Source organism: Erinaceus europaeus, chromosome 7 (genome assembly GCF_950295315.1).
Source record: "Erinaceus europaeus chromosome 7, mEriEur2.1, whole genome shotgun sequence".
Lineage (NCBI taxonomy): Eukaryota > Metazoa > Chordata > Mammalia > Eulipotyphla > Erinaceidae > Erinaceus > Erinaceus europaeus.
The window spans coordinates 127215710-127232437 of NC_080168.1; the positions used below are offsets into that span (position 1 = coordinate 127215710).

General features: G+C 50.6%; 1 protein-coding gene across 1 annotated transcript in view; it reads left to right on the forward strand.

The window, feature by feature from the left end:
* PLXNC1 (plexin C1) overlaps positions 1-16728 on the forward strand; it is a 201728-nt gene that overhangs the window by 155948 nt on the left and 29052 nt on the right. Inside the window, exon 20 of the mRNA XM_060195546.1 lies at positions 3854-4000. Within this exon, the coding sequence (XP_060051529.1) occupies positions 3854-4000 (147 nt within the window). The remainder of the gene's footprint in view (positions 1-3853; positions 4001-16728) is intronic.

Here is a 16728-nt window from a genome sequence, read left to right on the forward strand (position 1 = left end):
TCATGAATGACTGCCTGCCTTGCCTTCCTTGTGGGGGGAGAGGCTCCATGACAGCTTTGCGTATGGGGACATGGGGCACACGGGATGTGGTGGGCACCAGGGCTCTTAAGTCACCTGTCTCTGATCCCTAGTGAGGAGGGTACCTTCTTACAGGAAGGACATCAGGAGAGAGTGAGGTCATAAAAACCCCCTTCAGCCAGGCTGAGGGAAGGAGCGGAAAGGGATGTCACTGGGTGGAGGAGCAGGAGGCTGAGGGGCTCTGAGCCACACATGGGGCATCTGACGGCTGCCAGGCCCCCAGCAGGCAGGGCTCGCTTTGAAGTTCGGTTCCAGTGTCAGAGAAGCCTCATGACCACCGTTTCCTAAGCCAGTCACACTCCCAAGACCCCCAGGAAGGTTTTTTAAAAATCTGTATTTCTGGGTGTCAGGCGGTAGCGCAACAGGTTAAGTACACATGGCATAAGGTACAAGGACCAGCATAAGGGCCCGGGTTCGAGCCCCTGGCTCCCCACCTGCAGAGGAGTCGCTTCACAGGCGGTGAAGCAGGTCTGCAGGTGTCTGTCTTTCTCTCCCCCTCTCTGTCTTCCCCTCCTCTCTCCATTTCTCTCTGTCCTATCCAACAACGATGACATCAGTAACAACAACAATAATAACTACAACAACAGTAAAAAACAAGGGCAACAAAAGGGAATAAAGAAATTTAAAATCTGTATTTCTTTATGTATCTACTTTTCCAGAGCGAGGTCTCATGCACGCAGAGCTTCTGGCTCCTAGTCCATGTCTTCACTCGCAGAGGCAGTGTGAGAGAGGGAGACACCACGGCCCCGTTTCCCCGGCACAGTGACACTCGTGTGGGGTGGGGCTCGCGTCTGGGCCTCGCACATGGTGAACCTGATCTGTCCCTCCCTCCCCTCCTCCTCTCAGGAGGTTGTAAGGCCCCCGATGCCGAGGTCTCCTTGTCAGAGATTCTGGGTGTGTGAAATTCGATGCAGGGCATGTAAATTTCAGTCTAAGAGTTCCCGGGGGTCCAGAGTCAGATGAGACACTAAGTCTGTCCTGCGCTCTAGACAGCTCTGGGCGGGGGGGGGGGGGGGGGGAGGTTTCCTGGCAAAGATAGCTGAGTCTCCACACAGCCCAGGGACACGTTCTGTCCTGTTTCCAGCAGTCAGGCCCTTGCTCTGAGGATGAGACGAAACGTGGGGGTCTTAAGTCTGCGATGTGGACATTACTCAAGGCCAGTCTGGTGCAGGGCGGGGTTGGGGGGGAATGTTGTGGCTGAGAACCACTGAGTGGAGGAAGTTCCTTAGGAGCATGTAAATGTCAGGAACTAGTCCCAGAAGTCGCCCCACCTGGGAAATTTCTCAGCATTTCACCTCTGTCCGTCTTTAAGGAAGAGATTCAAGGCTCTGGCAGTAGGGAGAGAAGTGAAGAAGGGAAACCAGGCCATTTGAGGCTGGGGCAGAAGAAGCCTCGGGAAACCCCAGAAGAGAGGCTGGGAGTTAGGGGGGTGAGATCCCAAGTGAGCTAAATTCTCAGTGTGGGGGCCAGGCAGTAACGCACATAGTGCAAAGCGCAGGGTCGTGCTCAAGGATCCCGGTTCGAGCCCCCCCAGCTCCCCACCTGCAGCGGGGAGTCGCTTCACAAGTGGTGCAGCAGGTCTGCAGGTGTCTGTCTTTCTCTCCCTCTCTCTGTCTTCTCCTCTTTCCATTTCTCTCTGTCCTTTCCAACAACAATAACAATAACAGCAACAACAACAACAAAAAAATGGACAAAATGGCCACCAGGAGTAATGGGTTTGCAGTGCAGGTACCGAGCCCCAGCCAAAAAAATAAAAGGTCTCAGTTCACCTCCTCCAGGGAGAGCTGCAAGAGCCAATGGAATCACTTTCAAAGCCAGACTCCAAGCTGAGAGTTGACTCTGGACTTGTGTTTCAGGCCTGGCCACACAGCTCAAGGCAGCTGACATCCTGGCTCTGGCCTGAGTCTCTCTCTCTCTCTCTCTCTCTCTCTCTCTCTCCCCAAATTTGCTTTCTGTCCAGAAGGTTTGTTACTCAGCAAATATTCAGGAGTAGACCCAGAGCAGTCTGGCTGCTCACGGTCCTTTTGAGAACAGAGTGGCTACAGAATGAAGTGTTTCCAGCCATGGGCTGTCTGCCCCCCTGCCCGGGTCCAGCGCACGCATGGCAGGTGGGAGGAGAATGACGGTGTCAGGATGGATCAGGGGTCTGGAGAAAACCTTCAGAACTGTGACCCAGCCCTGGTGCAAGGATGCAGGGAAGGGAAGCGTCGATTGTGCCCACTTCCCAGGAAAGCTGCCCAGCTGGGATTGGGCCGGCTGGCTGGCACACAGCAGCAGCAGGGGGGCCTGCTAATTGTTAAGGTGTATTTGAAATATTTAACATGGGACATTATAAACACTAGAAAGGATTCTCCCTGGCAGACATATCAAATATTCTCTCCTATCCATCCTGCACAGCAAGACTAGCCGGTGTGCACTTCTTAGAATGCCATTTATTTCCAGTTTAATTTAAAATCGGCACTTAGGGAGTCCGGCGGTAGCACAGCGGGTTAAGCGCAGGTGGCGCTAAGCACAAGGACCAGCGGAAGGATCCTGGTTCGAGCCCCCGACTCCCCACCTGCAGGGGAGTCACTTCACAGGCAGTGAAGCAGGTCTGCAGGTGTCTATCTTTCTCTCCCCCTCTCTGTCTTCCCCTCCTCTCTCCATTTCTCTCTGTCCTATCCAACAACAATGACATCAATAATAACTACAACAATAAAAAAACAACAAGGGCAACAAAAAGAATAAATAAATAAAAATAAAAAAATAAAAATAAAATCAGCACTTGGCTGCTGCTAGAGCGCTCACATGACAGTGCGCACGGACCCTAGTTCAAGGCCCCAGTCCCCACCAGCGGGGGTGGGGGGGTAGGGGGTAGCTTCACAAGCAGTGGGGCAGAACTGCAGATATCTCTGTGTCTCTTTCTGTCTCCTCCTCCTTCCCTCAGTCTCTGGCCTATCAAATGAAAGAAGGGAAAGGAGAAAAATAAAAAACCTGAAAAATAAAAAGAGACGGTTAAACCGGAGTATAAACAAGGGTCACACCTCTGCGCCTGCCAGCTGTTCTGAGGCAGCTGAGGAGCTTCCATAGGCCACGGAAGACACTGAAAAGTAAAAAGACACTAAAGACTGTGTGTTGCTGGGGTCGGGAGGTAGCGCAGTGGGTTAAGCACACGTGGCACAAAGCGCAAGGACCGGTGTAAGGATCCTGGTTCAAGCCCCCGGCTCCCCACCTGTAAGAGGAGTCGCTTCACAGGCAGTGAAGCAGGTCTGCAGGTGTCTGTCTTTCTCTCCCCCTCTCTGTCTTCCCTTCCTTTCTCCGTTTCTCTGCCCTACCCAACAACAATGACATCAATAACAACGATAATAGTAACCACAACAATGGTAATACAGCCAGGGTAACAAAAGGGAAGAAATGGTCTCGAGGGGCAGTGGATTCATGGTGCAGGCACCGAGTCCCGGCAATAACCCTGGAGGCAAAAAAACAAACAAACAAAAAAAAAACTTGTGTGTTGTTGTTCACTGTCTGCGGTCCATGTTGTGTCCGTGCGTGCGTGCATGTGCGAGCATGTGAGAGAGCATGCTTGTTTGGAGCGAGGTGGCGGTCTCCTGAGTCTTGCTCCTGGTCTCAAGTGCAGCAGTACCTATTTCCTTGGGGATTTCCCTGCAGAATGTCAGAAAAAAAAGAAAAAAAAAACCTGTCATTCTGCCACAACCTGAGATTGTGATTCTCTGGGAAGGATGGCAGGACCCTGCCGGAAAAGCTGACTGTGGCCCCCATGTCTTACTCACCCCAGGAGACGGTCGGCGAGCCCTTCTACCTGCTGGTGACGACTCTGAACCAGAAGATCAACAAGGGCCCCGTGGATGTCATCACCTGCAAGGCCTTGTACACCCTGAACGAGGACTGGCTGCTGTGGCAGGTCCCAGAATTCAGCACGGTGGTAGGTTGGCCCTAACACTTGCATCTGACCTGGAACTCCAAGATGGGGGGACGGGGAGGTACTTAAAATGAAACGATACCGTTCCTACTGCAAGGGGCCGTTCACGGTTAGTTAACTGAAAACAGTAGTCGTTAAAATATGAACACGTGTTCACAATAATAGATTTTAATGACTTGGACGGGGCGGGGAGCAAACACCATAATGACGCCTGGGGTGCCCATCAGTTCGCAAAGATTTTAATATCAGCATTGCGTAGAGAGCTCATCACCGTCAGAGGAGATGCACAGTGCTCCCTGCTCAGCAGTTATAATTGCAATCAGCTTCCCCAACCAGCTCTGCTGGGGAGGAGACAGTGTGTGAAGAGATATTTTAACCAAATTGAGGCCGTCTTATTTTAGAAAGATAGCGCAAGATAAATTCCACTGTGTTCCCCTTGCAACATGACACCCTTACTTTATTTTCATGGATCAGTTACAATGTTTGGTGTCATGCACTTAATGTTCTGTGATCTCATCGATATTTTTACCGGAAAGACTGAATCACCACAGGAAGCCGGCTGCCTTTCTGCTGGAGGGGCTCACCCATCTGAGAGCTTCCTCATCCTTCTTTCATCCCCTCCCCACCCGCCCGTCCACCCCTTCTGCTCCCTGAGAAAGAGACCCGTTTCTTGCACATTGAGGAGTTGCAGAGAGAGACCCAAGCAGAGAGAGCATCTCCATAAACGCTTAGGGATTTTCCTACGCCCTCTGTTTTTACACTAACAGAGACTGGGGAAGGAGGTCTGATCCTTAGCCCTTGGGATGGCTTCGCCATCTCGCTAGCAGAGAAAGGGGGAGAAATGACGTTGGGGTTTGGTTATGACTCAGTAAGGGGGCCGAGTCCCCGAGTCTCTGAGTCTCCTGTGGCTTTGCTGGTGTGGTGAGCCTGGGGTGTCATCCCGGAAGAATTCGTTCTCTGATTGGAGGAGGCTCCACGTCGCTGTGGACTGTGCTGGTTCTTCCCTCCGCTGGCAGAGTACTCCAGAGATGAGCCCTTAGCAGCTCTCAGTGGTGACCAGACACAGCTCATGCCCTGCTGGAGGGGCCACGTGAGGCTGCATGTCTGCAGGTTCTAGGGGATCTCTGTCCGCCTGAGCTGCGGTGATCCTCACCACGGTCACCCCAGGAAACACCTTGCTGGCAGCTTGGCATGTCTGAGTCGCACCACGGGGACTCAAGCAGCCAGTCAGGTTGTGGCCCTGCCTCTGCCGTGGGGTAAAGTCTCGTCTCCTCGCATCCGTGGAAAGGGCACCTGCAGGAGGCTCTGCGAGCCTCTGGGTGGCATCTGGGGAGCTCTGGATAATGGCACAGTGCCCTGGTGTCTCTCCCTCTCCCTCTAGAAATGTGTTACAGGGACCTGAGTGGAAGCTCAGTGAGTAGCAAGTGTCTCTTGCTGTGCACGTGATGTAGATCAGAGCCCCAGTGCCACAGGGAGGCGCTGTGCAGCAGGGAAGCCCCAGCGCTGTCCTCAGTCTGAAAAGGCTCCCAGGGCAGTGCAGTGGAGCCTGTGCAAGGCCCCCACTTGAGCGGGGGAGACTGGTGGGGCAGCACAGCGGCATCACATATGCACCAACCAGGCCCTGGTTCATTCCCCAGCACGACATGGAACAGTCACACTTGCAACAATGCCTGGGGGGCTGGGCGGTGGCACACCGGCTATGCACCAGCACCGTGCACAGGGGCCTGGCTTTGAACCCCTGCTCCCCACCGGCAGTGGGTGGCTTCACAACTAGTGAAGCAGGTCTGCAGTTGTCTGTCTCTCTGTCTCTGTCTCTCTTTCTCCTTCTCCCTCCCTCTCTCCCCTCAGTTTCTCTCTGGTTTACCCAATAAAATAAAAAAAGGAAGAAAAAAGGAAAAATGGCCACCAGGAGCAGTAGATTCATTGTACTGGCACCAAGCCCGAATGATAACTCTGTTGGCAATTAAAAACAAAACAAAACGACAACAACAAATGCTGGGTACATGAATACTACGGAAAATGTTCCATGTACTTCATTTTTCAAAAGTGAACAGATCTATTTATGAGGGAGAAAGCAAGACGAAAAGTGTTGCTCTGGCATATGCAGTGCTGGGCTTGAACCCTTGACCGCAGGCTCTCAGGCCTGGTGCTCTGCCAGCTAACAGGTCCTTGTCGGGCTCACAGGCTCGCAGAGCCTAGGAGTGGACAGACAGACCTCCCCAGCTGTCCAGGTAGCATGCGTCTGACAGGGAGTCCAGGCAGCTCCACAGAGAACCCAGGAGGACATTTTCCAGCAGGGCCTGTTGACCTGTCTTCACTGATCTGGTTTTGTCTTCAAATCCCGCGACGTTCATGTTTCACTCTGAGCCCGGGCGGAGACTCCCAAAGGGTCCTCAAAAAAAAAACGCTCATGAGTGGATCCAGATAGGTCGGGGCTGCGGGGACAGGCAGTATATTGGTCTCCTGCAAAGGTTACTCCAGAAAAGAAGGGGAGAGGACAGGCATGGGAGCAGAGAGGAGCCAGCCCCTGAAGCCACTGTCAAGGTTTGAGTGTTTTGGGCGCATGCCATCAGGACACTCCTCTCTCCCCTCATTTTGAGACACTGTTTACTCCACAGCCAATTAAGAGCATGTGTTTCTGACTCCTTAACATTCAGCTCAGCACCAAAGTGTTTCTTGATGTGGAAGAAATCCGTGTCTGCTCTTCAAGTCTCTTTCCCCACAGTCCCTGGGGCAAAGGCTCGTGGAAAATGATGATTTTAAGCCTTCTAAGTTCCCTTTGAAATGTGGATTTGACCGTAGATAGACTAGAGACTGGGAAAGGGGTGGACCATGTGTTCCTGGGGGCCTGGCCTTGCCTAACCGATTCGGAATGCCTTCCCTCCAGCCGTTCCCAACACCTCTTTGCCGGGAACTCGAGAGAGCATACCATCCAGCCTGTGCTCTGTGCCGCCGTTGTGTTCACAGAAAGGCAAGAGAAAATGTCTGAGGCTCTCCATTGCCCCTCCACAGGCTGCCCCAGCCTCAGGCCAGCAGACATTCTCTTCTCTCTCCTCCCCCCCTCTTCTTTTTCACTTTCTGTCCCCCACCCCAGGCTTGTACACCTAGTGGTTTCAAATCTTGATTTTGGCCAGAGGTGATGTATACAATTGAGAACCAAGGTGTGGTGAGAGAGAGAGAGAGAGAAAGAGAGAGAGAGACAGAGAGACAGAGAGAGAGAGAAAGAGAGAGAGACAGAGAGAGACAGAGAGAGAAGACAGAAAGATCCCGCTCATGTGAGCAGTGTAATGTGATAGAACCTGACAAGGACCCATTTCAAAGGAGGACCCCGGGGGGGGGGGGCGGGCGGGTGTTGGCTTACCCAATAGAGTGCAGTCACCACACGCATGGGCTGGAGCACTGCAGGAGAGGAGGCTTCATGAGCAGTGGAGGGCTTGCAGTGCCTCTTCTCTCTCTCTCTCTCTCTCTCTCTCTCTCTCTCTCTGTCTGTCTGTCTTTTACCCTGTATCTAAAAGAGAAAAAAAAAAAAAGGCTCCTAGGAGTTGTGGAATCATGCAGGCACTGAGCCCAGTGATAATCCTAGTGGCAAAATAAATTAACAAGTAAATAAAAATAAGGAGGCCGGGCAGTGGTGCACCCAGGTAAGCACACATACCATCAGGCACAAGGATCGGGGTTGGAGCCCCCGCTCCCCACCTGCAAGGGGGAATGTTTCACAAGTGGTGAAGCAGGTCTGCAGGTGTCTGTCTTTCTCCATATCTATCTCCCCTTCTCTCTCAGTTTCTCTTTGTCCTGTCAAATAGAGATAAAATAGAAGAAAAAATAGCCACCAGGAGCAGTGGATTTGTAGTGCTGTCACCAAGCCCCGTCAATCATGCTGGTGATAATAGTAATGATAATAATAATAATAATTTAAAAAGGCCCCCGTTTGGTGAAACAATCAGCAACACAACACCTCATAATTCATCCTAAAAGTTAGGCTTCATACCTCTAAGATCAGGACCTCCTCTCCCTGAGCTATGGATTGTTTTCAAGAATATGGAGACATCTTGCCGAGTTCTTTTTTTTTTAACATTTATTTATTTACTTATTCCCTTTCGTTGTCCTTGTTTATTTTTTTAATTGTTGTAGTTATTATTGTTGTCGTCATTGTTGGATAGGACAGAGAGAAGTGGAGAGAGGAGGGGAAGACAGAGAGGGAGAGAAAGACAGACACCTGTGGACCTGCTTTACGGCCTGTGAAGGGACTCCCCTGCAGGTGGGGAGCCAGGGGCTCGAACTGGGATCCCCATGCCTGTCCTTGCGCTTTGAGCCATGTGTGCTTAACCCGCTACGCTACTGCCATCTTGCCTTATACAGGAGAACATTATACTAACAAATGGTCTTGGGCGGGGGCGGGATTCTTTGTTTGAGTCACATGCGCTCTATGCTGGTGGCCCTGAGGCCGCTGCCCTGCTAGGACCCTCCCCTGTGTTAGCAGAGCCCCCCCTCTGAGATCCAGGGGGACCTGGGGTGTTGGCTTGCAAGAACTGAAAGCCCCTAAAGCCCTGATTCCCTGGATTCCATTGCCAGAGTCTCAGGGCAGAGCGCCTGGAACTCCTGGGAGCTTGAGCTGAGCTCTGGGAAGGTGCCACCAGGGAGGAAGGACATTTGCTTCTCTTTCAGGAGATGAGAAAAACCCAATGGCTCGTGGTGAGTGAACTGAAACAGCAAGAGAAGGCTGACTTGTAATCAAAGCTAAACGAGAAAAGGGCTTTTGAACCTTGGGCCCCGGAAGTGAGCTTGCCGAGTGACTGGGCCCATGAGGCTGCATCTGCCCCCCACCCCGGGGAGACAGCATTCTCACAGACATGTCACTGCCACCCTTCTGTCCACAGAAGGGATCTTCAAGACTATTGGGAATTCTCGAAAATACAGTCACGTGTCTGCAGGGACCTCAACGCCACCACCCTGATGCGTTGGAGAGCTGGGTCAGCCCACATCAGTCTGTCTTTTCTTACCCCAGCTATTACCATTTTGGAGATAATCCTACTTAATAGAAACCACCACACCTAGCAGAGACCAGGCTGTCTCTACAGAAATTCCTCTTGAGATCGGACTTCCTCATCCGTGGTCACTCTGTTGTGCTGGGTTTCTCCCTTCAGAAGTTCCCCACAACTAAGCAGCCCCTCCTAACTAAGTCACTCACTGAACCTCAGTTACATCCCACTGCCCCTTAAATCCTCGTGTCTTGTATTTTTTTTTTAAACCTCCTGGCATCTGTAGAGAACAGTGCGAGCTCCCCACCCCCTTTACCATAGTACAGATCACTCCCATTATGACTTGGAATCATACTGAAACCAGGACTAACTTTGTAGTTACTGCTCTGAGCTTCTATAATCAAAGAAGTGAAACCACTTTTTTTATATATATAATCATTTTAGGAAAGCCATTCCCTAGTTGATGGCAAGCAGTGGAAAATGAAAAATTAATGTCAAATGACTTCCTTCTTCACACCCTTTTTTCTCAAACTGATAACCTTGGGATTAGAAAATAATTTAGTTACCTAAATGCAAAAGTATTTAATTTTCTTCCTGAAAGCACAAATGGGGCTCTACTATCTTATTATTACGGATCCTTATTTATACTTTTGAGCCCTCAGAGAATGGTAGCTTCTACAGAAAATCACCATGGAGATAAAAGACACTGTGGACTTAGCTCTTCTGGCACCGGCAGTGTCAGCTCCTGTTGGAGTCACTGTTACCTCGAGCAGATTCAGCACCCAGCAGCCAAGTGTGGTCCTGTGGGCCCCTCTTAACAGTGTCACTGGGCTGCAGCCATGCCCGACCATCACTCTTACTTACCGCTGTTCTCCTGCTATCATTGCGTAGCCAAGTCGTTGCAAGAAAGACTATACAGGCTACAGAGTCTTCTGAAAATTCAGTTTAATTGCATTTTTACTGCCAGGATTATTGCTGGGGTTTGGTGCCTATGACAAGTCCACTGCTCCATACAGACATTGTTTTTCATTTCTTTGGTTAATACACAAAGAAATTGAGAGGGAAGGGAGAGAAAAAGAAAAACCATGAATAGCAAAGGCTGTCCTGAGGAAAAAGAAGAAAATTGGAGGCATAACAAATCCTGATTTCAGTTTATATATTATAAAGCAGTAGTCATTAAGACAGTGTGGCATTGGAGTAGAAATGGACATATGGACCAATGGAACAGGATAGAGAGCCCAGATAAGCCCCCACCTGTACAGGCACCTTATATGTGATAAAGGGGCCAAAACTGCCCAGCGGGGAAAAGAAAATCTCTCTCACAAATGGTGTTGGGTGACCTGGACAATCACATGCAGGAAAATGAAACTAGACCACCACCTAACACCGTGCACCAAAAATGACTCAGAATGGGTCAAAGATCTGGATGTTAGACCTGAAATACAAAATGCATAGAAGAATACATCGAAACATTTCAAGACCTTAACATTAAAGACCTATTTGGGACTCCACCCCATGGGCAAGGGAAACAAAAGCAAAAAAATGAACAACTGGAACTATATCAAATTGAAAAGAAAATTCCATGAAGATAAACCGGAAACCCAGCAAATGGAAGAAGGTATTTGCACATTACACTTCAGACAAGCAGGTGATATCAAACATCTATAAAGAAGTCATACAGGGAGTCAGGCAGTAGCACAGCAGGTTAAGTGCACATAGTGCAAAATGCAAGGTCCGGCATAAGGATCCCGGTTCGAGCCCCCTGCTCCCCACCTGCAGGGGAGTCACTTCACAGGCGGTGAAGCAGGTCTGCAGGTGTCTATCTTTCTCTCCCCCTCTCTGTCTTCCCCTCCTCTCTCCATTTCTCTCTGTCCTATACAACAACGACATCAATAACAACAGCAATAATAACTACAACAACAATAAAAAACAAGGGCAACAAAAGGGAAAATAAATTTTAAAATTTTTAAAAAGAACTTATACAGCTCAACAAAAAGAAAGAGCAACCTAATTTTAAAAAATGGGCAGAAGATAGGAATAGACCGTTCTCTAAAGAAGACATATGTCGAAATGCTCCAATTCACTCTTCACCAGAGAAATGCTAATTTAAACCACATTGAGAGACCACCTCACACCTGTGAGAATGGGCTCCATCAATCAAAAGAGAGAGAAGATAACTGTTGGAGAGGATGTGGAAAGACTTTACTGCGGGTGGGAATGCAAACTGGTACAACCACTCTGGAGAACAGTATGGAGAGTCCTTAAACAAATACAGACGGAGACACCTTATGACCCAGCACTTCCACTCCTAGGCATTGCCCCCAAGATGTAATAACACTGACTCGAAGAGGTGTCTGCACCCCCATGTTCATAGCAGCTCTATTCACAATAGCAAAAACCTGGAAACAACCAAAATGCCCCCTTGACAGATAAATAAGTTATAAAGTCAATGAAACACTACTCAGCAATAAAAAGGATGGTATTGTGTCCTCTGGGACAGAGTGGATGGAACTGGAGGAGATGGTGCTCAGTGAAGCAAGTCAGGAGGTGAAGGACAACTACAGAGTGGCTTCACGCATGTGGCACACAGAGAATTGAACATACGAATGTGAAAAAAAGTCAACTGTAGTATAGCTAAGACTGGCAGAGCTACAGAGGTTATCTATGGGGGAGAGGGGCACAGGCCTGTGGTGACAGGAGTGGTGAGTGAACCATTACTCAGTAAAGCTCTAAAGTTTAAAAATAAACAAAGAAAAAGACAGAGAGAGAGCCCCACGGCACTGCTCCACTGCTTGCAAAGCTTCATCCTTCATATTAGGACATGGCAGGACAGGCCTTGAACCTGGGCCTTTGTGCATGGTGACATGTGCTCAACAAGGTACACCACCTCCCAGCCCCTAGACTCTAAAGTCTTTAAAATGTACTATCTGGCTTTACTGAAATTGCGTCAGAACTTGATGTAGTAAAGAAAAGAACTAGTGGTCCAGGGGGTAGCCCAGTGGATAAAGCATCGGACTCTCAAGCATGAGGTCCCAAGCTAAATCCCTGGCAGCACATGTACCAGAGTGATGGCTGGTTCTCCTCTGTGTGTCCTCTCTCTCTCTCTCTCTCTCTCTCTCTCTCTCCCTCTCCCTCCCTCTCTCCCTTTATTTCTCCCTCTCTCCCTCTATTTCTCCCTCTCTCCCTCTCCCCATCTCTCCCTCTCCCCCTCTCGCCCTCCGTCCCTCTCTCTCTCCCTATCCCTCACTCTCCCCCTCTCCCTCTCTCTTCCTCTCTCCCTCAGTTTATCTCTCTCCTTCTCCCTCTCTCTCACCCCTATCCCTCTCTCCCTCTCCCCTATCCCTCTCTCTCTCTCCCTTCCTCCCTCTCTCCTTCTCTCCCTCTCTACCTCTCTCTCCCTCCACAACCCCTTCCTTCTCTCTCTCTGTCCCTCTCTCTCTTCCTCACTCTCTCTCTGTGTGCCTATCTTCTTCATGAATAAATAAAATCTTTAAGAAAGAGAGAAATGAAGGAAGAAAGGAGGAGGATAAGAAAGGAGAAACGAAACAGACTTTGCTAACAGTCTCAAAGTTTTGGCCTCTCCCCTTCTGGAGAACACAGCAACAGAAATGCCGAGCTATGTACCCTAACCCTAACCCTAACCCTAACCCTAACCCTAACCCTAACCCTAACCTAACCTGCAGACCTCAGCACTCTTTGCAGAAACAGACAGATGACTGTGAGATGCTGGCATTAAGCCTGAAATACCCATGTCGATCATTTTGGACAGTCAGCATCTCACCTGGCTTAGTGTCTTGACTCTGGCAGCGAATTCTAGCAAGTACAGACAGACTTAAATTTTGGAAGTTCTTTCTGTTAATATTAATGTTTCAAGCTGGAAAAAACCTTCCTCATACCTCTTGTTGGGACGGGAGGGCAAGATGCCTTGATGCAGGCAGTGCTGGCACTCAGTCTTCCTTGGCAGAGGATAAGAAGGGGGTAGGGAGGTGGGCAAGCAGCCTGAGAGGAGTCTGACTAGGTACCGCTAGCACCAGCAGCTCTGGCAGGAGGGCGCCTCAGGTCAGGAACTTTCCTGACACTCACACCTCTTGTCCTGCTGCACAGACCCAGCTTCCGGAATGTTCTCTGACATCCTGCTCACTCATTCTCTGGTCCCAGACTTCACCCTTGACCTTCATTTGGCTCTGAAGTGAAATTAGAAAGACATTTTATCGGCCTCACTTAATGAGAGCAGTCACTGGCTCTCTAGACTTCTAAGGGCAGAGTTTGCAGCTTTGCAATAAATTCTTTGGAAGCTGCTCCGTAGGTGTGATGGGGTGTGACCGGAAGGCTGCAATCCAGCAGCTCAGCATGGCCTCCATAAGTCTGGGGGGAATGCCCCTGCCCGGCTCCCCGTAGCTTCTCGGTTTCCTCCTCCTGGACCCCTCGCACCTGTGGTGTACTGAGAAGGGTCTATGGTCAGTTGGAGCAGCTGGAGCCGGGCAGCAGGGCGCAGCATCACTGGGGTCTGACCCTCTGGGCTGTGCTTGGGGCCCCTCACATCACTCACTGGCCCTGTGGCCTTGGGCCAGTGCTCACCCTCCCTCAGCCTCCTTCCTCATCAGTGACAGGTGGTCATAAAGCCTGGCTTTGCACACTTGTCATCCGGTCAGAAAGTGGCATCTGGGAGATGCCCAGCTGTCCTGCCGGACAGAGTAGGCGTGTTCCTGATGACACGCTGTCTTGTCTGAGCCGGCTCTCTCGTCAACTGTATGGCTATCAAGAGCCAGGGGCCAGGCAGTGGCGCACCTGGTTGAGTGCATGTGTCACCACGCACAAGGACCCAGGTTCAAGCCCCTGCTCCCCACCTGCAAGGGGGATGTTTCACAAGCGGTGAAGCAGGTCTACAAGTGTCTCTCTCCCTACCTCCCCTCGCCCTCTCAATTTCTCTCTATCCCTAGCAAATAAGAGAAGAGAGAGAAAGAGAGAGGACCGACACACTGCTCTACTCTGGCATGGGTAGTGTCAGGGACTGAACCTATGGTCTTTGCGGCCTCCCAGGCTGAGCAATCTCCCAGCTCTCAAAGCAATTCTTAAATGCTTGTGTGCTTCCTCGACTATTAAAATTATTTTCAACTGTTGTCCCTGGGTATTTTCGACACATGGCAGAAAAGAGCTGACGGAACAGATGTGAAGAGCAGTGGCAGTGGGAAGCCAGAGGGGCTGCTTGGTGACCCTGTGCAGAGGGCCAGTCTCTGCAGCCTGCTCCTTTCTTTGCTCTGTGCCTTGCCTTGCTGGGAGCCCTTGTGGGAACAAGTGGGTTCCTGAACCCACTAGGTTGCATCCACACTGCAGGAACTTGCATGTTGAGAGCCTCCTGTGGCCGGCACAGCTCCCGGGTGGGCTGCCCACTGCCAGTCAAAGCCCCTGGTCTGACTTCGGTGCCCCACGGTCCTTCTCTCTTGTCATCTGGTTGCTTCATGACCCTTTCGTGTTCCAGCGGCAGGACACATGCAGACAGGACAGCGGGGCCAGGCAGTGGTGCTCCGACACCCAGTAGAGTGCAAATACTACCACACACAAGGACCCTGGTTCAAGCCTCCCCCCCACGCCCCATCTGCAAGGGGAAGCTTGACAAGCTGTGAAGCGAATACTGCAGGTGTCTCTTTCTGTCTCCCTCTCTGCCTCCCCCTTCCCCTCTGGATTTCTGTCTATCCTATCAAATTAGAAAGAAAAATAATGGAAGAATGGCCACCAGGAGTGGTGGATTCATAGTAGCAGTACAGAGCCCCAAAGTAACCCTGGTGGGGGAAGGGAAAAAACAAGGGAGGGAGCAGAGGCACCAGCTGCCTTTCTGGCCTCTGAATGACAGGCACACAGCATGGCCACTTCCTCGGTGGGCTTTCCCTGCCTGCTGGCTCAGAGCCCCCTGGGACTTTGAAGCTTTGGGAAACTGCTGTCTGAGCACCAGGCATTAGCAGTGTAAAAAAAAAAAAAGAACACAAATCAATTTGTGTCTGAATTTACTCTCAGAATTCCCTGTGGACTCCTGACAATGCCATTTACCTTTATTTTTTCCCCCCACCCATCTAATGGTGGAGGCTGTAACATATTTACATTATTTTACATCCAGTGAGGGTTTGTTTGTTTTTTCCTTTCCCCTTTGTGGTTATGTTTTACTTTTATTGCCTGTAAAGGGGTGTTTTGGTTTAAGACAATAGTAGCCTTTAAGTAGGCACAGAACACTATTTCACAAATCCCTATAAACCCTTAAACAAGCTGGAGAGCTGGGAGCCCTGATTAAAAGGTGCTTTCAGTTCATCATTATCTTGGGAGCCTGTGAAAACGCCTTAACCACCCAGTAGCTGGAGCGAAATTGGTGGGGAGCAGGCCTGTCCTGTCGGCTCAGCCCTTAGGAGCAGGCCTGTCAGCTCAGCCCTTAGGGGTAGGCCTGGCATTTCACCCCATGTGGACCCTCCCTCCCTCCCTTTTCCATATCGGAGGAAAAACAAACAAATAAACAAGCAAACCCAGAGCTTGCCCCTGGCATGATACCACTGAGCCACCTGCCCAGCTGACATCTTTTGCTGCAGTCTCTCTCTCAGGACATGGCAGCCTGTTCTCAGGCTGGGTTCTGGGGCATCCGAGTGCTGCAGGGTCCAGGCGAGACCAGGAGCCAGGGGACCAGCCCGGAGCTGAGTGGCCCTGGGTGCCAAGTGCTGGCTCTGCCCCTGAGTAGCTGAGTCCCTAGAGCAAGCCGCCTGTCAGCACACACTCTCCTCACTCTGAGACGGGGTGGTGGCGACCGGCCTCCTTCACCAAGACGTTGCTTTGAAGGAGCTGGGTGGTGATGCAACCGGTTGAGAGTACACATTGCCTACCAGATGCAAGGCCGTGGGTTCAAGTCCTGGGTCCCCACTTGCAGTCCCCACTTGAAGCAGGTCTACAAGTGTCTCTCTCTTTTTCTTTTCTTTTCTTTTTCTTTTTTTTTTCTACCTCCAGAGTTATCACTGGGGCTCAGTGCCTGCACTATGAATCCACTGCTCCTGGAGGCCATATTTTTTAAAAACATTTATTCTCTTTTGTTGCCCTTGTTGTTTCATTGTTGTAGTTATTATTGTTCTCGTCGTTGTTGGACAGGACAGAGAGAAATGGAGAGAGGAGGGGAAGACAGAGAGGGGGAGAGAAAGACAGACACCTGCAGACCTGCTTCACCGCCTGTGAAGCGACTCCCCTGCAGGTGGGGAGCCGGGGGCTCGAACCGGGATCCTTACGCCGGTCCTTGCGCTTTGTGCCACGTGCACTTAACCTGCTGCACTACCACCCAACTCTCTGGTGGCCATTTTTTCTTCCTCCATTTTATTGGATTGGACAGAGAGAAATGGAGAAGGTACAGGGAGATGGAGAAGGAGAGAGAAAGACAGACACCTGCAGACCTGCTTTACTGCTTGTGAAGCGACTCCCCTGCAGGTGGGGAGCCGGGGGCTCAAACCTGGATCCTTACCTGGGTCCTTGCGCTTTGTACTGTGTGCACTTAACCATGTGTGCCACCTTCCAGCCCCTGGCTTTCTTTTTCTATCTCCCCTTACCCTCTCAGTTTCTCTCTATCCTATCAAATAAAAAGAATTTAAATAAATAAAAGGGAAAAAATGGCCTTCAGGGGAGGTGGATTCATCAGTGAGGCACTGAGCCCCATCAATAACGCTGGGGGCAAAATATTTTTTAAAAGGGGGGGAACAGGTGGTGATGCACCTGGTTAAGCACTCACATTGC